The sequence below is a fragment of the Halichoerus grypus genome, chromosome X (assembly GCF_964656455.1).
Source record: "Halichoerus grypus chromosome X, mHalGry1.hap1.1, whole genome shotgun sequence".
NCBI lineage: Eukaryota > Metazoa > Chordata > Mammalia > Carnivora > Phocidae > Halichoerus > Halichoerus grypus.
In genome coordinates this window covers 16,692,045-16,714,667 of record NC_135727.1, presented here as the reverse complement: position 1 = coordinate 16,714,667, position 22,623 = coordinate 16,692,045, and the positions used below count along the sequence as shown (strand labels likewise).

Genomic DNA, 22,623 nt, shown 5'->3' with positions numbered 1-22,623 from the left:
ATTTGAGGGGCGCCTGAGTGGCTCAATGGGTGAAGCATCTGCCTTTGGCTCAGGTCATGATCTCGGAGTTCCGGGATGGAGCCCCTGTCAGGCTCCCCCTTCACTGGGGAGTCTGCTTCTCCCTCTGCCTCTCCCCGTCTTGTGCTCTCAATCTCTTTCTTCTCAAATAAATAAATAGAATCTTTAAGAAAATGTTTTGAAAAAAAATTTATTTATTTATTTGAGAGAGAGAGAATGAGCACGAGCAGGAGGGGCAGGGGAGAGAGAATCTCAGGCCGACTCTGCGCTAAGCGTAGAGCCTGATGTGGGCCTTGATCTCAGGATCATGAGATCAGGATCTGAATCAAAACCAGGAGTTGGATGCTTAACTGACTGCACCACCCTGGTGCCCCCAAAGGGTTGCTTTTTTAAAACAAGGATGAAAGACAGTAAGATACAGACTGAATGTGGCCCACAAAGCCTAAAATGTTTCCTGTCTGATTCTAAGAAAATGTTGCCGGGGCGCCTGGGTGGCTCAGTTGGTTAAGCGACTGCCTTCGGCTCAGGTCATGATCCTGGAGTCCTGGGATCGAGTCCCGCATCGGGCTCCCTGCTGAGTGGGGAGTCTGCTTCTCCCTCTGACCCTCCCCCCTCTCATGCTCTCTCTATCTCATTCTCTCTCTCAAATAAATAAATAAAAAATCTTATAAAAAAGAGAAAAAAAAAAAGAAAATGTTGCCAACCCGAGTCAAGGGCAGCCAGGGAAGGATATAAAGGAAAGGGAATGTAGTTTGTCATCATGGAGTGCCATGTGAACACACACATTGGGGCTCAACTGCACCGGAAGACCTCACGAGGTTGTCATGTGCTTGCGCCTGTGCAGAGAGAAAGTGACAGCCACCGGTACGGCTGCTCTGTGATTTTCCAAAGTGGCCACACGTGTCAGTAAATCTGAGCAATAGAGTGGTTGCTTGATTTCCAAAGGCGGGCTTTCCTAGAAGTATCAAGTCGTGCTAAATCATGCAGAAATATCTTGTGTCTGTACGAGCCCCAGGGTGAGGTTGACAGGTTCTTTCTCCCTAGATGCCAGTTTGCGGGGGCACCACAGAGTTGGTGGGGACCCGGAGCAGTTCCGCCCCGGGAATGATACCCACTGCTGTCTGCGCCCGCCGGGTTCTGACAGCCACCTGCCATCGTGCCGCATCCGCCTTGGCTGGCGGCGCCAGGGCCCCCTGCTCAGAAGCCCCTGTCACAGGGCAGAACCTCGGGCAGAAGGGAGAAGGGGCTTCGGCACTGGGTGTTGATAGGGCTCTGCAGGGAGCCCGCCCGAAGCAGGGTCTTCCAGAGTTTCCTGCCGCCTCCCCCCCACCCCCCAGCATAGAGTGAATTTATGGTGCGCCCTTCCTTTCTCTGTCTCCTGGGTTTGGCTTGCTCTGTAGGATTTTATCTGCCTGTGGCCTAATCGTGGCGCTGCCCAGTGTGGTAGCCACCAGCCCAGCGTGGCTCTTGAGCTCTAGAAATGTGGCTCGTCCCAACTGAGATGTGCTCCAAGTGTAAGATGCTCATCACAGTCAGAAGCCTGAGTACGAAAGATAAAGTAGGTGAGCTGTCTCGTGAATACTTGTTCATAGTGGTCCCATTCTGAAAGTGTGGTATCTCAGCCATACTGGGTGGAATCACGCGTGTCGTCAGGACTGACTTCACCAGTGTCTTCTTTTTTTCTATGCAGGTCCTGGCAAATGAAAACGACGTGGGTGGCTCCCGCCCATTGTTGGCACCGGGCAGTGCTGGTGTAGCCTGGAGAGTGACGGGTTGTGCCGTTTCCCCCAGATCGATAGGCAGGAAATGCTGTTGGAGGAGCTGGTACCAGTGGGACCGGCGCACGTACTACCAAACGTCCACCTGGAGTCGCCCCCACTGCAAGTGATGGGACCCGCCCCGGACGCCCCCGTGGCAGAGGCCTGGATGCCCCAGGCGGGGCTGCCGGAGCTGGGCTACGGTGCTGCCGAGGATTGCCGGCCCTTCCTGGACCCTGGTAAGGCAAGGGGTTGACTTCCTTTCTGCGGTTCGTAGTTTGAGAGCTGGAGAGCTCCCCAGCTTTGGGGGTGGGTTAGAAACACCGAGTACTGGATGGAAGCGGACCACTGCGATAAAGGGGAGGAGGAGGGATCCCTCTCTGGGAACGAAGCGCGGGACATCACATGGGATTCAAAACCCCTTCAGCTAATGACCCCGCTCAGGAACATTTTGACGAAGAATGTTACGCAGGAAACCCTGGGGAGTATGGATACTCTGGATAAGGCTGATTTTGCCAGCACATTTTAATTAATGGGATCTGTGATGTTGTGGGTTCCTCAGTTGCTCTTATGGCCTAAGAGCCTCGTTCAGATTGGTACTGTATGAATATACTCGCTTCAGATCCTTGAAGACGATTTAATCACGTACCAGAGTATAAAGCTAATACTTAGCTCATTCGATCAGAACCTACGAGAGCATTTCTCCAAGTGTAGCAAGCAGCCTCTGTGTATCAGGGTCACCTGGGGTGCATTTTCTCAAGCTCTCTGGGTGGGACCCGTATGCACTACAGTCTGAGAACCTCTGCTGCAGACCCTCCTAGAGTTTATATTAGAAGGAGAAGGTCCAGGCAGAGAAAGGCAGCTGGACTTCATAGCTCTTGTGTCCCTGCGTTTCCCTTCCCTTTGGGGATTCTCCCATAGTGCTACCAACAATTCCTGTCTCTACCCAACACCACTCTGCTCTCCCTGCCCCCATGAACTTTGGCCCAAGTGTGGCCAGAAACCTCCTTTCTAACTCTCTCAGGCACCGCTTCAACATGTTGGCATTTTTAAGACACTGAAATGCTGAGAAAACAAAGAGACATAAAAAATGAACATACCGAGAATAGTCCGAGTTACAAAACGTTAGTATCTGGTCGATCCATAACCAGCCCAGTGCCTGGGCTTTGAAACCATGTCCCTTTCCACATCTGAACGTTTATTCATTCGACCACGAGCACGTATTAAGAACTAGGCACTGCTTAAAGAAAAAGAAAAAAAGAACTAGGCACTGCTCCGATATGTAAATAGGACTGTAGGTCCTGTACGTGGTGTAAGTAGGACTGGCAAATGCTATGGGGGTCTATAGGAGGGCTGCCTGACCAGCTCAGGGCAGACAGGGAAGTTGTCCTGGAGGAAGGGAAACCTACGCGGTGAGTTGGAGTAAGCGGCTGGCTGGGGGAAATGGGGAGGGGAGAGGGCTCTGGGCAGAATGCTCAGCATGTGTGCTGAGAGGGGCACAGAGGAGCTTGAGCGGCCCTCAAGAGGCTGGAGAGAGAAGCAGCGTCCTGGGTCACGAACAACTTTGGGAACCATTTGGGAGGTCGTTGCAATCACCACAGGCGAGAGGATGATTTTCTAAACTAGGATCGTGTTGATGATGATGGAGTGAAAAAAGTGGGACCAATTCAAAAGCTCAGTGGCCTGTGTAAAATTCAGGACTTGGTGCTCGGCTGGGCTTCGGGTGATAGAGAAGAGAGCGTTGAGAACAGCATCCAGGTTTCTGGCTCGTGAACTGGGTAGAACACAAGAAGAGAGTCAGATTTGGGGGGGCGGGGGTCAAAGTGACTTTCGATTTGAACGTGAGGAATTTGAGAGGCTTATGGGTCTTCAGGTGGCCAATGTGGAATCAGAGCTCAGGAGAGAGATTGGGGTTTGGGATAGAGATGTGCAAGCCAAAGGCTTAGAGAAGGTGACAGAAGCTTCTAAGATGGTCGAGGTCTTTGGGGGATTGTGTAGAATAAGAAAGCACGAGGTCCTCTGGGCACAGCCTGGGAGAGAACATGTCAGAAATGACTATTTTATGTGGATTCAAAGCTCTCTCAAACTTGCAGTGACTTTGTCTGGCTTCCCTGCTTTCCAGGGCCCTCTCTGGCCACCTGAGAACATCTCCTAGACACTCTGACCCATTTGCTCTTGAAGCTAACAGATGATTCTCCCTCCGGTGCTTACCTCTGGCTTCCCCCCCCCCATCTCTTCTGGTTTCTGTTCGGAGTGCCACCTCTCTTCTCCAGGTCCCTGGCCCACTATGGGGGAGGCACAGGCGGGATTCCACGCTCTCCTTGGAGGCAATGGCTTGGTCCTTGCACACCCAACACTAGGACTTACGCTGTCTATGCAGTGCCATAACTCCCACAGAATTCAACTGCTACCATTACGGTGGGCTGCTTGGCGACAACTTTGTGCCCCTTTCTACAGTTAATCAGTTTGTCCAGGTCCCGTATTCTGTAGCTTACTCTAACGAGTCCTGGGGATGTAGAAGACATGGACTCTGTCTCGTTTTCAATTGAGGTGAGAGAGGGGGGCGCGTGGCTGGCTCATGCAGATGGGAGAACATGTGGCTCTTGATCTCAGGGTTGTGAGTTCGAGCCCCGCGTTTGGTGTAGAGCCTACTTAAAAAAAAATAGCGGTGACAGAGGAAAAACCCACAAGTACGTATGTGTATCTATTATGGTCAAAGCCAAACTATATAAAATATTGTTATTTATATTCCAGTCTTTGCCTGACCTACATCTCTGGTCTGTCGTCAAGGTATGTAAAATCTGGGGTCTGTGTATATGCCTGCGACCAGGGGCAGAACCTAGCCAGTCATATTTAAATATAAATCTTTCTGCATGTGCATCCCCATTCCCCATGCTAATTTGCTCCTCTTAGCAACAGCGCCAAGTACCAAGATCACATACGATGCCCAGCAGCAATATTGTTCTTGGCTGTAATACTTTGCTCTCTAGAGCACAGGAAGGTCCAGTATATTCAACAAGATATAGGATGAATTCAACAAATAAAATACACCTAGTGGCAACAAAGGCAACGACCCCTCTCTCATCGCTGTTTAAGGTGATATAATATGCTTCATCCCACTGACTGGGAGGTCCTCATGTCTACCTCCCGATCACCAAAATCCCATCCTTCTTACCGCTTGGAGAAGGTCTGAGAGATCTGGGGACGGAGCAAGGAAAAAGATATGACCAGGAGGTGGCAGTAGTGAGCACAAGGTTTGTGGCATCCGTGGGGTTTGCTTGCTGGAGAAGTCCGGAGTCCCAAAGGAAGGACAAGGGAACTCCCCAGGGAGTAAGGGCTCACAGAGGGGACTTGTGTCTATCATGATCTTATAGCCCAGTAGCACACCGGGCAGTTGATGGGCCAGAGAATTCTGAAGGGCTGCAGACGCGTGGGGTTATAGAAAGACTGATGAATCCCAGACCTGTACCTCTGAAATAAATAATACATTCTATGTTTAAAAAAAAAAAGAAGATAGCAGGAAGGGAAAAATGAAGGGGGGGAATCGGAGGGGGAGACGAACCATGAGAGACGATGGACTCTGAAAAACAAACTGAGGGTTCTAAAGGGCAGGGGGGTGGGGGGATGAGTTAGCCCGGTGATGGGTATTAAGGAGGGCACGTACTGCATGGAGCACTCGGTGTTATACGCAAACAATGAATCGTGGATCACCACATCAAACACTAATGATGTATTGTATGGTGATTAACATAACATAATAAAATAAAATTAAAAAAAAGAGTGCACTTACAGTGGTGAGTACTGAGAAATGCATAGAATTGTGGAATCACTATATTGTACACCTGAAACTAATGTAACACTGTATGTTAACTAATAAAAAGAAATTAAAAAACAAAAAACAAAACAAAACAAAACAAAAAAAGCTCCATCTTTTCAATGGCTGGCAGATCGGGGGGTGAAGTTTTCTGCGATATGCAAAGTAGGCAGGGTCTAAATGGCTAACAGTGTGCTTCTGGGGTAAATTTTAATTTTAATTTTTTTTTTAGATTTTATTTATTTGAGAGAGAGAGTGCGCGTGAGAGAGAGCGAGCATGAGCAGGGGGAAGGGCAGAGGGAGAGGAGAAAGAGAAGCAGACTCCCCGCTGAGCAGGAAGCCCAGCATGGGGCTCCATCCCAGGACCCTGAGACCATGACCTGAGCCGAAGGCAGACGCTTAACCGCTTAACCGATTGAACCACCCAGGTGCCCCTGGGGGCTAATTTTTAAATCACTGGATGTGTGAGAGTTTGAGTTTGGCACCAACAGCAGGCTTTTGAGTTAAGGAATCTCAGCCTGCGGGGAAGAAATGAACAACCGAGGGGCCAATACAAGAGGGTGCGTTTGTGCACTTAGGCTCATTTCTAGAACAACCCATCTGGTGGCTGGTTATGTGGTAACCCAGACTGGCTGGTGATGAGGATGAGGAGAAGAGACTCACCAACAGAAGTAGGCATAGAGCCATGACTTCTGACTGTTGACCAAAATACCCTGGAGCCAAAGCTATAAAACGCAGGGAGCATCCTTCTATGGGCCTGTGTTGGTAGGACAAATTTCTAGAATAGGAACAGTTCGTCGGTGGGCATATACATGTAAAACTTTAATAGATACGGTCACATGTCCTCCCAAATGATTGTGTCCATTTATGCTCCCAGCACAACATAAGAGAGAGCCAGTTTCTGCTTGCTTTCGCTCACCAGCTTTGTCTTGGGACGAGCGCCATGGCTGTTTTCCCCAGGTTGGCAGACAGAAGGAGGGCTGCTCTCTGTGCACACCTTTTTTAACAAGCATCACGTTCGTTCAGCATTCCTGATGGTATTTTATGGGAGGTAGGAGAGTAGAGGATGGAACTGAGGTCAGGAGGGTGGGGGACGGGCCGGAGGGGATGGTTAGTGGCCTTAGCTGACAGGGGCTGTGAGCACAGGCTGGGGGACGCAAACTGACGACAGGGTCAGGAGCCGGCCTTGCTCTTCCCTCACGTGGCAGTCAGCAAGCCAGTGGTTCTGTTTTTGTCAGCCAGCTCTGTAGGCAGTCACTTCGTGTTCTGGCTTTCACCTAAATCCACTCTCAAAATGATGTGCATTCACATCACCCCAGAACTGGTTCGCTCTCCTTCCACAGACTGGAGGACAGTGGGATCTTCCCCTCCCCTCATTTAGGTCTTGTTCTTTTTTTTTTTAATTTAATTTAATTTAATTTGAATTCAATTAATTAACATATAGTGTATTATTAGTTTCGGAGGTAGAATTTAGTGATTCATCAGGCTTATATAACACCCAGTGCTCATTCCGTCACATGCCCTCCTTAGTGCCCATCCCCCAGTTAGCCCTTTCCCCTACCCCCTCCCCTGCAGCAACCCTCAGTTTGTTTCCTAGAGTTCAGAGTCTCTTACGGTTTGTCTCCCTCTCTAATTTCGTCCTACTTTATTTTTCCCTCCCTTCCCCTGTGATCCTGTTTTGTTTCTTAAGTTCCACATAGGAGTGAAATCATATGGTATTTGTCTTTCTCTGATTGACTTATTTCGCTTAGCATAATACCCTCTAGTTCCATCCACTTGGGTTTTGTTCTTATCCTAAAAAACAAAAACAAAACAACAAAAATGACATGTCAGAGGCTCCTGGTGAGGCAACTGTGAGAAGGAAATAGGTAGCTATTGAGAGGCCATGTGGCCAGGAAGCAGCCCGGACTCGGGAGAAACCCGTGGCCACTCCATGCACCCCTCCTCCCGTCTCTGCCCAGGAGAGCCAAGACCAAAGCCTGACCCGGGGTGCCCAGCGGAGCACAGAGAAGAGCCGAAGTGCCGGGAACTGCAGGATTCCAAGGAAGTGAAAGAACAGTTCCAAGACCCCAGGATAGGTGGGCGAGGGTTCATCGGGCGCTCGGGAAGAAAGAGAGGTTCAACCTTAATCCCGGGGTAAAGAGGTTCAGGGTGCCACTTGAGAGTTTCTGTCTTCCCACAAACTGCCGAGGACCTCTTCTTAGTCCCCATGTCCACTCTCCTGGGAACAGGGTGACATCTGTGATTTCTATTCCTTCCCTCAAATTTTGATAACGGGGAGCGGGGGTGGGGGGAGAAAATGAAGAAAAGATGTCAAAGCAGAAAAAAAACTGGAGGGCATGTATCCATTTTCTGTTTCTTTAGATGGAAATGTGCTTCTTGGTCCCAATGTGCCCAGATTCTCCGAACGGCTAACGAATCCACTGGGAAACCCAGCAGAACAGCTACCCAGAGATTGCACAATGCCTGTCCACCGTCAGAACCTGTCTCTTCGAGAGACAGCCGAGAGCTCTAAGCAGGAAAGACCTCTCAGCCCCACAGCCCAGGAGCAAAACAGTCCCAGAGGGAGGCCACCCCAGCGTATGCAGTGTGGGAAATGTGTTGCTAAAGAGAAGCTACTTAATAAGCACCTGCAAATTCCCTGGGGAGAGCTCCCTCATAAGTGCCTGGAAGTGGGAAAAGAGTCCTTCGTAAAGCAGACCTCTTTAGGCACCATCAAGTTCACACAGGGGAGACACCCTATGAATGCTCTGTGTGTAACAAGCCGTCCACTCAGGGGTCCCAACTCATAGCGCACCAGAGAGCCTATCCCCAGCGAGAAACGAACCAGCGCCTTGACTATAAGAAAAGGTTTTGTGATAGATCAAGTTTTATGAGACATCAGAAGATCCACGCAGGAGGAAAGCCCCATAAATATCCCAGTAGTGGAGAAAGTTTTAGCCGGCAGAGGGGTCTTCACTTTGCACCAGAAAACGCACACTGAAGAGAGACCATTTATCTGCGAGTATTGTGGGGAAAGCTACAGACAGAGATCAAGCCTTGTTAATCATTTTTATAAAAACACAGAAAGGAGAGTCCCTGCAAGTGTAGTCATGGTTCTACAAGCTTGTAAAGCAAGCAGGTCTTACGATGCACCAAGCCGCTCACTTGAGAGAAGAATCCTCCGACAAAAGGTTGAGGGAAACAGTTCCTACACCCCATCAGTCAACGCTATTCATAAAACCTTCACCTGCACGAGGCTATCTCGGAAGAACAGTTTTGCCAGACCTTATTCCTAAGGACAGCTTTGTGTTTTACTCTGTTTCAAACCCATCTTCCAAGGCATGCAAATTCTAGAGTATTCACCGACTCCTACCACTGTCCTAGATCTGTTTAATTGTTATGATGAAAATGTCTTTGTCCAACGCCAATCATGACGTAGGTGTAAGTGAGGAGCAGTCCTTCCAGATTTAGGGCCAGTTTCCCAGTAAACAAGGATGCGTCCCATTGACCTGTATTTATGAGACATTTGAGTCACGTGGAGACGTACGCTCTTCCTATTTTGTTCCCACTAACTGGGTGTTGGAGCAACACGCAGATGCCTCCCTAACAGTGGCAAAGAGCACTTCCCTTGACTCCCAGGTACATCACGGGTCACAGTCACTTTTTTTTTTTTTTAAAGATTTTATTTATTTATTTATTTTTCAGAGAGAGAAGGAGCACAAGCAGGGGGAGTGGGAGAGGGAGAAGCAGGCTCCCCGCTGAGCAGGGAGCCCGATGCGGGGCTCGATCCCAGGACCCTGGGACCATGACCTGAGCCGAAGGCAGACGCTTAACGACTGAGCCACCCAGGAGCCCAAGAGTGAACTTGCTTTAAGCTCAGGTGTTCCTTGCTTACTGACCTAAGTCCCTTGGTCTGTAGTGGAACTAACCTACTTTCCTTGAGATTTGCAGCCCACTGGCCTTGAGGAGTGAAGGACTAGACTTTCCCAGAAGATAAGGCCTGAGTGCCTTGGAAAACAGCCCCCGCTGATGTCAGCAAGTCTGTCCAAGGACATGTCAACACAGGACTAACCACCTGGGCACCTGCTTCTCCTGTGCACAGCCCCCCCCCTTTTCCCGAGCCTTCCCCTTTAAAACCCCCAGGCTCCCCCTGCACGGGGAAGATGGTCTTTGAGACCTCTGCCCACCATCCTCCCAGGTTGCTGGCCTCCTGAATAAAGCAACCTTTCCTTTCCCACCATCACTTGTTTCTCGAGTATTGCTTTTTCACTGGCGAGCAGCTGAACCTGACTTGGGAACCGGTTCTCCGTCTGGTACCAATACCCTCCAAGCCCCCTGAAGGTAACGGCTCTTCGCACTGCCCCCCGAAGTGTGCATGGCCGGGCCCCTCGGCGGGGTGGGGTAAAGCCGGGCGGGCGGCGGCTGCGGACACTGTGCGGGACTGAAGGCCCCAGCCCGTCTCAGCAGGACTGGGGCGCCGGCTCCCCGGACAGAGCCCCCCCCCTCCCCGGGAGGCTGCGGGGCGCGACAGGCCGTCGGGGAAGTGGGCACGCGAGTGAGGACGTGCGGCGTGGAGAAGCGGGCCGAGGCCGAGGGGAGGCGCTGTGGGGACGCGGCCAGCCTGCGGGGGCGGGGGGTAACGACCGGGGGACCCGGGCGCGGGCGGAGCCGGGGGAGCAGCGCAGCGGCGGGCACGCCTGTGCCGGGCGGTGGGGCCGCTGCCTGTCCCTGCGCCCCCTGCCGGGCGGGGACGGTCCTGCGCCACCCCCACCTACCCCCGCAACCCGCCTGCCCGCATCTGGGGGCGCCCGATCCTCCCCGCCCCTCCGGCCGCCGGTGAAGCGGGACCGCTGCAGCCCTCCACGTCCGGTCACCTCCTCCCCGGGCCTGTCCCCTCGCCGCGCGCCATCTGACTCGGCCTCCGGGGTCCCCGGAGGGGCGGCTTCGCGCACCGCCTACCGCGCCTCTCCCAGGGGCGCCTGGTGTCCGTTGGTGCAAAAATTGTGAAATTGTTGATGCAGCACAGTTTATCTATTTGTTTTCTTTTGTTAATTGTGCTTTTGGAATGGTAGGTAAGAAACCAGGGCCAAATCCAAGGTCATGAAAATTCACCTCTATGTTTTTTTCTAAGAGATTTATAGTTTTAGGACCTACATTTAGGTCTTTGATCCATTCTAAGTTTTGTATATGATGTGAGGTAAGAGTCCTTTTTTATCCTCTTGCATGTGCTTACCCAGCTGTCCCAGGATTATTTGTTAAAAAGATTTTCCTTTCTTCACTGAACTGTCTTGGTGTCTTTGGCAAAAATCAGTTGATTATTCTAATAGCCCACATATATAATGAACTCTTACAACTGAATGACAAAAAGTCAAAACCCCAATATAGAAACTGGCAAAGGACTTGTATAGAAATTTCTCCAGGAAGATATACAAATGGCCAACAAGCACATGAAAAGATGCTCAACTCATTAGTTACTAGGGAAACGCAAATCCAAACCACAACAAGGTATCACTTCACACTCACTAGGCTTAGCCAAAAAACAAAACAGAACAGAAATTAACATGTGCTGGAGAGAATATGGAGAAACTGGAACCCTCATACGTTTTTTTTTAACTTTATTATGTTATGTTAGTCACCATACAATACATCGTTGGTTTTTGATGTGGTGATCCACGATCCATTGTTTTCATATAACACCCAGTGCTCCATGCAGTACGTGCCCTCCTTAATACCCATCACCGGGCTAACCCATCCCCCCTCTAAAACCCTGTTTGTTTCTCAGAGTCCATAGTCTCTCATGGTTCATCTCTCCCTCCAATTCCCCCCCCCATTTTTCCCTTCCTTCTCCTAATGTCCTCCATGCTATTCCTTATGTTCCACAAATAAGTGAAACCATATAATTGACTTTCTCTGCTTGACTTATTTCACTTAGCATAATCTCCTCCAGTCCCATCCCTGTTGATGTAAAAGTTGCGTATTCAACCTTTCTTTTTTTTAAAGATTTTATTTATTTATTTGACAGAGAGAGAGATAGCGAGAGCAGGAACACAAGCAGGGGGAGTGGGAGAGGGAGAAGCAGGCTTCCTGCCGAGCAGGGAGCCCGATGTGGGACTCGATCCCAGGACCCCGGGACCATGACCTGAGCCGAAGGCAGACGCTTAACGACTGAGCCACCCAGGCGCCCCGGGTATTCATCCTTTCTGATGGCTGAGCAATATTCCATTGTATATATGGACCACATCTTCTTTATCCATTCATCTGTTGAAGGGCATCTCGGCTCTTTCCAGTTTGGCTATTGCGGACATTGCTGCTCTGAACATTGGGGTGCATATGGCCCTTCTTTTCACTACATCTGTGTCTTTGGGGTAAATACCCAGGAGTGCAATTGCTGGGTCATAGGGTAGCTCTATTTTAAAAATTTTAAGGAACCTCCACACTGTGGAACCCTCATACGTTATAGGAATGTAAAATAGTGCAGACACTTTGCAAAACAGTCCAGCAGTTCCTCAAATAAGAAACAGAATTACCAATGGCCTAGCATATACCCAAGAGAAATGAAAGCGTGTCTACACCAACACTTGCAGACAAATGTAAATTTTACCTTTATTCATAATAGCCCAACAGAAGAAACAGACCATATGTCCAACAAAAGATTATTGGATAGGGCGCCTGGGTGGCTCAGTTGGTTAAGGGACTGCCTTCGGCTCAGGTCATGATATCCTGGAGTCCCTGGATCGAGTCCCGCATCGGGCTCCCTGCTCGGCAGGGAGTCTGCTTCTCCCTCTGACCCTCCCCCCTCTCATGTGCTCTCTCTCATTCTCTCTCTCTCAAATAAATAAATAAAATCTTAAAAAAAAAAAGATTATTGGATAAACAAATTGTATATCCATACAATGGAATATTATTTGGCCATGCAAAGGAATGATGTAATGATCCATGCTACAACATGGATGAACCTCGAAAACATTGTGCTAAGTGAAATAAGCCAGAAACAAAAGGCCACATTTTATATGATTCTGTTACAGAATAGGGAAATCTATAAAATATCCTTGTCTTGTTTCTGATCATGGGGGTAAAGCATTTATTCTTTCACCATTAAGCTCTGGGTTTTTCACAGATATTCTTTATGAGGGTAAGGAATAAATTGAGGATATTAATGTTCACTGGAAGATTTATCAGGTTTCTTTTTGGTGTAGTCCAAATATTTTTCATCAGCAACAATCGTGTGACACTGTTGAATTTCACTAAGCCGTACTCTGCACACCTACTGTGTGTCACTGTCAGGCGAGTGGTAACCTTACGCCTTTTCTCTTGTGGAAGAAATGTATGTAATCCATTCTTAGTAAGAAATAATATTATCAGAAAGAAATGAGACTTCCTTTGGAAGTGAATTTTTATTAAAAGTGCTCGCAAGCTAGATTGAAGGCTCAAATATGTTTCAAAATACATGCATTTTTTCCCCCATTCAGCTGTTCTTGATATTCTTGAGCCCCTGATATTCAGAGTTAGGAATTCTTCTATTGTTAAGAAATTTGCTAGTAGGTTTTCCTGTAATATATGTTAAGACTTAGTCATTTCAAAGGCTTGTAAAATGTTTGGAGAAGTTGTAACTCTTAAACCAGCAGGGGTGATTTTGCGCATTCTAAAATTGTGTGTGTGGATACAGTGATTCGACAGTAATCTTAAATTTCTTTTTTTAAAGATTTTATTTATTTATTTATTTGAGAGAGAGAGTGCATGCATGTGCACGCTCAGGGGGGCAGGGGCAGAGGAAGAGGGACAAGCAGACTCCCCACTGAGCAGGGAGCCCAACCCTGGGTGGGGCTTGATCCCGGGACTCCTGGATCATACCTGAGCCCAAAGCAGCGGGTTAACCAATTGAGCCACCCAGGTGCCCCTAAAACCTCAAATTTCTGATTATGATGTTTGGATCCATACGTTCCTTAATTGCTGCAGTAAAAATTTTTAGATAAAGCGACTTCTTGAAAAAATCAAACAATTCAGTGATTTTTGTTGTTATAAAACTTCTTTCACCTCACACCCTAGGTCTGGTACTAGGACTTTGTTTCCATTGTTATATAAATGTGGTCCTGATTGATTCTCTACCCGAGAGCCTCCCAATAGCCTCTCCGGCTACCTGAGCCACGAGGAGGCATGGCTCTCGCGCAGGGTCCCGGTGTCACAGACACTCTGTTGTCTCCACGGGGTCTTAGGGGCCAGGGATCTTTATTGTCCCCGGCATCGACCTCACTTGTATATAAAACCAGTTGAACTCTGTTCCGGTTTCTTTTGCAGGAATATCAGAGCATAAAAGTAAAAAAAAAAAGTGTATAGTATGTGATGTAAAAGTAGGAATATAAAAAACTTAGCTGTCCCTTGCCGTGACCTCACGGGATCCTGGAGGAAGGGGCTTGGACCTGCTGTTTGAAATACCACCAGGAGAGAATGGGAGGTCGTCAATCCTGACTTCCCACGGCAGGTGATTCCCCGAAGGCCCTGCCAGTGTTACCTCACACTGACCCCAGGCGCAGGGACTTACAAGGAAGGAGCTGGGCCAGCTTTATCTGCCCCCAGTCGGCACACACGCACGTGTGCACCAGGCTCTGCGCTGAGTGCTTTATATTTCATTTTATTTTGTGTTTATTTTTTTTGTGCCGGGTGTTTTACCCGTGATGTTCCGTGTAGCACCAACTCACGCAAGCAGCAGACAAGAGCTCCGCCTGGGACGTTTGCCAGCAGGGGCGCAAGACTGGGGGCTGGGCGAGGGCTCCCCTTGGGGTGCCTTTCTAGTGGCCCCCGAGTGTCCGGGGCTGCTCACTGTCCTGGGCTCAAGGCGCAATGCCTCAAGGAAGAGCAACAGCGGTTTGATGAGCCGGGCAGATCCGCCCGGGGGAGGTTACAGTGTGGAGGGGGGGGTGACACCCTGAAACCTGGGTTTAATAGGATAAAAAAGAGCCTAATTCTTATGCGTCGATATAAAATAGAACTACAGGTGACTGGGAAACTCCAGAAGGAGAGGAAAAAGAAAAAAAAAGATGGGTAGCCAGAAAGGGATCTGGGGCCCAGAGGAAGATGAAGTGAAGAAGGCACAGCCCGAGCGGCAGGTGCCCCGCCACGAGCGGCAGGAAACCCTGCCTCCGCCGTCCACAGACTCCGACGAGCCCGGCGCCGGGAGGTGGGGGTCCGGACTCCTGTCTGTCTCTGGCGGCCCCCGAAGGGGCTGGGCTCGACTTGGGGCAGCACAGCGGCTGAAGAGTGACGTGGAGACAGTGGAGACCGTCCCGGGCAAAGGAAACAGGGGCCGTGACCCCTTGGCAGAATTAGTGATGATGGTTTTCACAGCTGTGACTCACTTCCTGTACGTGATGCATGCAAGCAAATGGAAGGGTTATTCCTTCCTCCCTGTGCTTCGATGCACTTCTGATCGTAAGGCACATAGGTCTTGTTTTATGGGGTTCCCTCTCCCCCCTTTTTTTTGCATCCCTGGGTGAGCATGAACCATGATTTTTGTTAAGACTTTCCCCAGCTGTTTCTCATGAGGACTCTGCTACATACAGAAAAGCTGGAAACATTGGGCAAGGCACATTGTATGTCCTCCACCAAAATCCAGCGATTAGCTTTTTGTCATATTTTAGGGGCACTATTTTACATTTCTGCATAATAGTTCATCGCGCTGACACATCGTACTTTATTTAGACAATCTCCTGTTTTGGATATAACCCTTGGTTCCCAATTTCCAAAATGATAAGGAATGTTTGATGAAAATCCCTGAGCACACAGACCCTCCTTCCCAAATGACAGGACAGCTGATAAGCTGGAACACTGAGCCAGTTCCCCTGAAATTTTTGTCATTACAGAAGGGTCTAACGATACTAATGGAGAATAGATATATAAGAGAATTCAAAAAAAAAGTACCTTGAAATTTTGAGGAGTCAAAAACTTAGAGGGAGGGGCGCCTGGGTGGCTCAGTCGTTAAGTGTCTGCCTTTGGCTCGGGTTGTGATCCCAGGGTCCTGGGATAGCCCCGCATTGGGCTCCCTTCTCCGCAGGAAGCCTGCTTCTCCCTCTCCCACTCCCCCTGCTTGTGTTCCCTCTCTCGCTGTGTCTCTCTCTGTCAAATAAATAAATAAAATCTTAAAAAAAAAAAAAAACTTAGAGGGGCGCCTGGGTGGCTCATTCGGTTAAGTGTCTCCCTTCGGCTCAGGTCGTGATCTCTGGGACCTGAGATGGAGCCCCACATCGGGCTCCCTGCTCAGTGGGGAGCCTGCTTCTCCACTCCCCCTGCTTGTGCTCTCTCTCTGTCAAATAAATAAATAAAATCAGAGGGAGGCAGAGGGAGAAGCAGGCTCCCTGCTGAGCAAAGAGCCTGACACAGGACTCAGTCCCAGAACCCTGGGATCATGACCTGAGCCCAAGGCAGACGCTTAACTGACTGAGCCACCCAGGTGCCCAATAAATAAAATCTTAAAAAAAAAACAAAAACAACTTAGAGCAAGCACAGTATCTGAGATGGATCCTGTGTGTGTGGGGGGGCTATCACTGGATTCTACTCCTTCCACCTGCCATAGGGCGTCCACTATGGTGCAGCCTCCCTTACTTAAGCTCTTCCAGCTGAGGCTTGAGAGCAAGGCTACTGCGCCACGTGGCCGATGTGGAGCTGCTCCCAGACAAGGCAACGTGAGATCAAGGGATGCCTCTTCGCAGAGCCATGGAATAGAGTGCTAACCTTAAAGATAAAAACTGCTGGTTATTTTACCAGCAAAAGTTGGGTTTATTTGGGAATAGCAGAGAATTGCAATCCAGGGCAAACAAGCTGTGGTAAAGCCATAGGCAGGTCTGGGGAACAAAGGAGAGGTAGGCTTTTTTTTTTAAGATTTTTTTTCATTTGTCAGAGAGACAGAGAGAGAGCAGGACAGGCAAAGGGAGAAGCAGGCCCCCTGCTGAGCAAGGAGCCCGATGCAGGACTCGATCTCAGGAGCCTAGGTTCATGACCTGGGCCGAAGGCAGACGCTTAACCGAATGAGCCATCCAGGTGACCCGAGAGGTAGGCTTTTTTAAGGAGAAAAGGGGTAAATTGGGAAGGCTGTTATAAACTAAAAGTCCACTGGAGTAAACTGGTGGTTCCGAGTATGATGCCTGAGCTGTTGTGGGGAGGGGGATAAGGAGAGTATCTCTTCCTCTGGCTGGAATACTAGAGTGGTATCCATGTGCAAGTTCAAGTCCATGTATGGTCAAGTCCGGCTGTTCTTGTTAGGTTTGCAATTGACCGAGAGTCGAAGGGGCTGAGAGGTCCCTCTGCCAAAGCCTCCTGACTCCGTTTTAGTGAGGTTTCCCATTACTCATTTTCACAAAAGGGGCAAATATGGGCTTGCTGAGAACAGGTTTCATGGGGGAGAAGGGGAGCGGGGCCACATCTGAGATGTTGGCGGGAGGAAAATGTGGAGGGTGGGGGTGAGACATGTCAATGATCTCAAGCAAAAGAACCCTCTGCAGGTGGCAGGAAGAGCCCCTAGGAGAGGAGCACGCAGCAAGGAGGAAGGGCACTGGGTGGGGGGAACACAGTAGCATCTTCCATACCACCTGGTTCCATCATCCTGTCTCCCGTGGCCCCCTGGCGGGGGAGAGAAGTCAGAGGACAGATAATGATGACGGTGAGAGAAATCCCAATGACAACAGCATCCCTACTCTGTGGCATCCTATGGATTATTACCACATGGTCTGCCTTCCCCCAAACCTGGCCCTTGCTCCTCAGGGCTAAATACTCTAAAGAGGAGGCAACTGGGGGTTAATAATATCTGAAATGAGGGGCGCCTGGGTGGCTCAGTCGTTAAGCGTCTGCCTTCGGCTCAGGTCATGATCCCAGGGTTCTGGGATCGAGCCCCGCATCGGGCTCCCTGCTCCGCGGGAGGCCTGCTTCTCCCTCTCCCACTCCCCCTGCTTGTGTTCCCTCTCTCGCTGTCTCTCTCTGTCAAATAAATAAATAAAATCTTTAAAAAAAAAAAAATAATAATATCTGAAATGATGGGGACACAGGAAAGGAATAACAGCTCTCTTCCCCGCTGGCTTGCAGTGCTCCAAGCCTCCTATCATCCAGCTGGCCCTCCACCAACCTCGAAAAGGACTCTATGCCCCACCCTGTCCGAGGCTCCCTCCTGACACAGAGATACCTTGTCACGGGGGCATGAGCGAGGGACATGCCAGCACAGCCAGCACCCAGCCCAGGACGCACTCTCCTTCTCAACCCAGCCTGAGATTCCCCACTCCCAGACAGGCACCCTGAAACCGAGGGACACCAGCAAGGGGGAATCCCACCACAACAGAGAGCCTGCCCAGCAACCCTCTCCTTCACCGCTGGGCCCGAAAATGCCCACCCCGAGACGCTCTGCTGCCGGGAGGCCCCAGCACAGGGGATCGGGCCCCAACAAGGGCTTGGACCAGAATGCTCCCCACCTTCCACTGGCAGAGGGCATCCTGCCTCCCAAAGCTCCCAACACTGGAAACATTGCTTTTTCTGAAGGCAGTGGGCTCCCTTCCCCACCGAGAATCATGAGGTAGGCTGGCCTGGATAGGTTTCTTCTATTTCCTCAAGCAAGATCCACAGGCACACGTGGAAGTCCCAGCAGCAGCATAAAGCAAGCATACCAAAATTGCACCACATAGGGGCGCCTGGCTGGCTCAGTCAGCGAAGCATGCAACTCTTCATCCCTGGGTCATGAGTTCGAGCCCCATACCGGGTGAAGAGATTACTTAAAAAAAAAAAAAAAAAAAAAGCACCACAGAGGCTCTGAAAATCATCTTGTCCTTACAGCCACAGCCCTCAGGAGTAGCCCAGGACCTGCAGGCCAAACCATACAGGAGGACTGCTTGCTAAAATACAAAGTTGGAATAGAACCCAATGGCTCCTAACATAATACCCAAAATGTCCGGGACACAATGGAAAATCATCCTTCATACAAAGAACCAGGAAATTCTCAACCTGAATGAGAAAGGACAATCAAGTGCCTCTAACTCCAAAATTAATTAGATGTCAGAATTATCGGATAAAGCATCGATCATAAAAATAGCAATGACATGTTCATACCAGCTTCTTTGTAATAGCCAACGGCTAGGAACAACCCAGATGTCCTTCACCGGGTTACTGTTTCAACAAACTGCAGTCTATCTATACAAACATAAAAAGAAACAAATACTGTTACACAGAATGACTTGCAAAAGTCTCCAGGGAATTATGCTGAGTGGGGGGTGGGGGGGAGCCATTCTCAAAAGGTTACAGATGATAGGATTCCAATTATAAAACATTCTTGAAATGACAAAACTATATGAAGGGAGAACAGACTGGGGCACCTGGGTGACTCAGTTGGTTGAGTGCCCAACTCTTGATAGCAGCTCAGGTCTTGATCTTAGGGTCGTGGGGTCAGGCCCTGCATTGGGCTCCTGGGCTGGAGCCTACTTTAAAAAAAAAAAAAAAAAAAAAAAAGGGAAACAGATAAGTGGTTGCCAGGGGCCAGAGATCAGGGACTGGATAAAAGAGCTGGATGGGCAGGAGGAGGCGGGGTTGGGTTTGAGTCTCTAAAAGAGCAACCGGAGGGATTCTTGCAGGGATGAACTGTTCTCTATCCAGACTGTATTCATGTCAATATCCTGGATTGTAGTATAGTTTGTGCAAGATGTTACCATTGGTGAAACTACCTAAAGGGTAAAGGATACCTGTCCATTTTTCCAATTGCATGTCAATCTATAATAATGTCAAAATTAAATTTTAATTTAAAAGAGGGACACTACTAAGAAATTCCTCCTTCTCCAGAAAAATCCAAACCACTATTTCTGAGGTCCTTCCAGAAACTGACTTCAGAAACTCCCTCTTGTTAGCAGCTATGTTCTATGGGCTGGTGTCAGGGAGGCCATCCAAAGCCCTCCTCTCCTCCCAGCTGCCCATTCTGTTCCTCACCTGCATCCTTTACTGCTTGTGGGTTCTTCTGGAGCTGAGGCTTCGTGGCTAATGCAGCGGGGGCTTCCCTGAGTGTCATCGGGCTCCGGCTTGAAGCTCAGCGACTTGCATGCTGTTCCCTGAAGCAAAGGCTGCTTTAAAAGCATTTTTGTTCTAAGCCCATTGTTTGTGACCTAAAATCACCCTGCCATCACTTACCATCATAAAAGGGCCCAACAAGGCAAGGGAAATTATTACAAGGATCTGAAGGCAGAGTCCACAGAAGACCATGGTCAGTCACTCCGGACACAACAAGAGAAAAAGAATGGCTTAAGCTACAGGGGTTTGAGTGAAAATGTGAGTATGTGAGTGTATGTGGGGGGCACGGGGGGTCCCCCTTCCCAGTGCACACCTGTCCCGCACAGATCTCCTGAAGTTCTGCACTCCCTCTTTCCCTCCCCCCCTTTTCCGGTCGCCCCCATGCCTCACCGCTAGGTCGGCTAACCTGGGGGGCCGGGGAGCCTGACCTCAGAGCCTCGGGGCCAAACAGTTTCTCTGACCTCACCATTAACTGAGACCCAGCTCCGCGGACGAGGCCGGACCGCTGACCCGGACAGAAGCACAGCGAAGCGCTGGTTGGTTTAGAGACGGGTGTCCCTCTGTCGCGCAGGCTGCAGGCGCAGGCTCTGCACGGGCACGAGCCCACTGCGGGCCCCACGCCGATCGGGACCCGCTCCGTTTCCGACCCGGCCGGGCCCACCGCTCCTCGGGCACCCTGGCGGCCTCCCGCTTCTGGAAGCTTCGCCAGAGGGACGGCGACCTTGCGAACGGAGCCCGCACCCCGACCAGCACAGCGCACGCCGGCCCAGAGCTCCGGGGCCCGCGCCACCCTCCCGCCTCAGCCTCGCGGGTCGCGGGCACTCCGGGCGCGGCCACCACGCCAGGCCAGCCGCGTCTCCAGCTCCGGCTACGACGCACCAGCAGTGTCGTCACACGTACACGCTGCTCCCCTCTTCGTCCTCAAAACCACCCCAGGGGCCTTTGAGCCACGGGGAAGGGAGGCCCAAGGGGGGACAGGAAGCTGCCCAAAGTCCCGCCGTCAGTGGGCAGCGAGCGGAGCCAGGATCGGAACCCCTCGGCTCCAGGGCGAGCGGACCCCGACGCCGGCAGCCGCAACACCCCTCCCGGTGGGGACAGGCGCTCTTGCCGCTCGCTCTGCGCCCGCGGGAAATCCGGAGGGTCCAAGTTCCAGACCAATCTACAGAAAGTCACTGGCCCAAGTGAGGTCTACCCAGGGCGATGCAGAAAACCCGAACGGGGACTGAGAGCCCGCGGTGTCTCCGTCTTCCGGACCAACCCAAACCAGATAAAAGCCCGCTCTCGCGGTCTCTCTCACCTGTTCCCTCATCCCGCAAGCTGTCCGCGTAGACGCTGCACGAGGCACGGCTTCTTCGCAGCTCTGCGGAAGCAGCTCCTGCACCGGGCTGTGGATCTCCTGGGACGGGAAGGCCGGGAACCGCTCGGACACCAACAGCTCTAGGACCCGCTCCAGGGTGCGCATCTCAGGCCGAAGCCACCGAGCGGTGGCAAAGCTCCGGGAGCCGCCCGACGCTTTCCCGGGGCCCAGCGGCAAAAGCCCCAAGAGCAGGCGGGAGGCCACCAGGCTGCGCCCCGGAGGTGGGGAGGCGGGCCCGCGCCTGGCGGCAGGCGCACTAACTCCTGGGGGGTCTCGTCGGAGCCTTTGCGCTCCTGGGAGCCTGGGCCGGACGCCAGGGTCGGGTTCCTAGGTCTCCCGACCCTGAAACCAGCTGGGACGGCCGTCGAAGGCGCCAGGCGCCCCGGGCAAGCAAAAACAGCGGGATCGGCGTGCCCCGGGCTCCGGGTCCCAGCGCAGCAGCCCAACCCCAGCCCGGGGGAGCTGTCTCCAGGGCCGTGGCCTCTGCGCGTTCGGGGCGCTGGGGCGCCTGCCCCTCGACCCGCTTCCGCCCGGGGTTGGGAGGCACAGTCGCAGGCGGCTCTCTCCTCTCTGTCCTGCTCCCACCAGGGAAGTCCCGGCACTAAAGTCTGGTGTCCCAACACCAACGGCACCAGCTGGGGACCAATGTGAGGACGACGTCTCCCCAGTGACAGCATCGTCTCTGGCCTGGCGCCAACTCACCCGGGAGGGAAAACGTGACCCCAGCGGCGGGGCCACTTGGAAGACAAGAGGCGGGCCGCGGGGGGGACCCAAACACCCGCGAGCCCTCTGCTGGTGGCCGAGGGCGGAGAGGCGCGCACGGGGCGGCGCGAGGTCGAAGCTCGGGTCTTCAAGAAGGAAACTAGAAAGGTAGCTCAAGGCCAATGTGACCCGCGAGAACAAGACCAGAGTCATAAGCCCAGGAAAGCTTATTAAAATGCGAGTTCTCAGGCCGCCTGGGTGGCTCAGTCGGTTAAGCCTCTGCCTTGGGCTGGGGTCGTGGTCCCGAGGTCCCGGGATTGAGTCCCGAGAGGGGCTCCCTGCTCGGTAGGGAGTCTGCTTCTCCCTCTCTCTGCCCGTCCCTTGTGTTCTCACTCAAATAAATAAATAAAATAAAATGCCAATTCTCGGGGGGTCGGGGGGGCTGCTTGGCTCAGGTCATAATCCCAGGGTCCTGGGTTGGAGCCCCGTGGGGCCACCCTGGTCAGTGAGAGTCTGCTCCTCCCTCTCCTTCTGCCCTTCCCGCCCAAGGCCCACCCCTCCCCCCCGCTTGTGCTCGTGCTTTCCCGCTCTTATAAATAAAATCTTAAAAAAAATAAAATAAAATGTGAATTCTCCAGCTCATGCGAGATGCGGTGCGTCAGGGTATCGGGGAGGGGCCCAAAAATCTGAAGTTTTACTAGGGCCTCCCAAGAAATTCTTCCTGCACTGAGAGGCTGGAGAATCGGCGACCCAGGAATAAAAGAGTTAAAGGAGGTCCCCACCACTCGGGTTACTCTGGGGCGGATGGAAGAGAAGCCCTTGCTAGGATCAGGAACCGGGGACGTCCCACCCAAGCCCCTGGGCTCTGGAAGCGCTGAAGACCGGAAACGGGAACGCTTCCAAGGCTGCAGGAGGCCCCTAGGAGGCCAAGGAAGTGGCGGTCCCTCCCACGTCAGCATGCTCTCGGG

The 22,623-nt window shown here is 51.4% G+C and overlaps 1 protein-coding gene and 1 long non-coding RNA gene across 9 annotated transcripts in view; one reads left to right on the top strand and one right to left on the bottom strand.

Annotated features, from left to right (window-relative positions):
* ZNF75D (zinc finger protein 75D) overlaps positions 1–9,811 on the top strand; it is a 51,816-nt gene extending 42,005 nt beyond the window's left edge. Inside the window, exons 6-10 of one of the 5 annotated variants that reach the window (XM_078064274.1) lie at positions 1,810–2,014; positions 4,530–4,565; positions 4,872–5,029; positions 7,551–7,667; positions 7,954–9,811. In XM_078064274.1, the coding sequence (XP_077920400.1) occupies positions 1,810–1,817 (8 nt within the window). In that variant the 3' untranslated portion in view covers positions 1,818–2,014; positions 4,530–4,565; positions 4,872–5,029; positions 7,551–7,667; positions 7,954–9,811. Of the gene's footprint in view, positions 1–1,708; positions 2,015–4,529; positions 4,566–4,694; positions 5,030–7,550; positions 7,668–7,953 lie in introns of those variants that run through there. The other 4 variants (XM_078064275.1, XM_078064276.1, XM_078064277.1 and 1 more) reach the window with 4 other exon arrangements.
* A 6,239-nt stretch (positions 9,812–16,050) lies between these two features.
* Positions 16,051–22,239, bottom strand: LOC144380419 (uncharacterized). 4 transcript variants are annotated; one of them, XR_013444556.1, is made up of 3 exons: positions 20,894–22,239; positions 19,519–19,637; positions 16,051–18,732 (listed from the first exon to the last, which is right to left on the bottom strand). It is a non-coding gene; the product is annotated as an uncharacterized LOC144380419 (long non-coding RNA). The 4 variants fall into 4 exon arrangements; XR_013444554.1 differs by lacking the exon at positions 20,894–22,239 and adding an exon at positions 20,063–20,723 and having other exon boundaries at positions 16,051–19,019; XR_013444555.1 differs by lacking the exon at positions 20,894–22,239 and adding an exon at positions 20,063–20,723 and having other exon boundaries at positions 16,051–19,016.
* Positions 22,240–22,623: the final 384 nt, after the last annotated feature.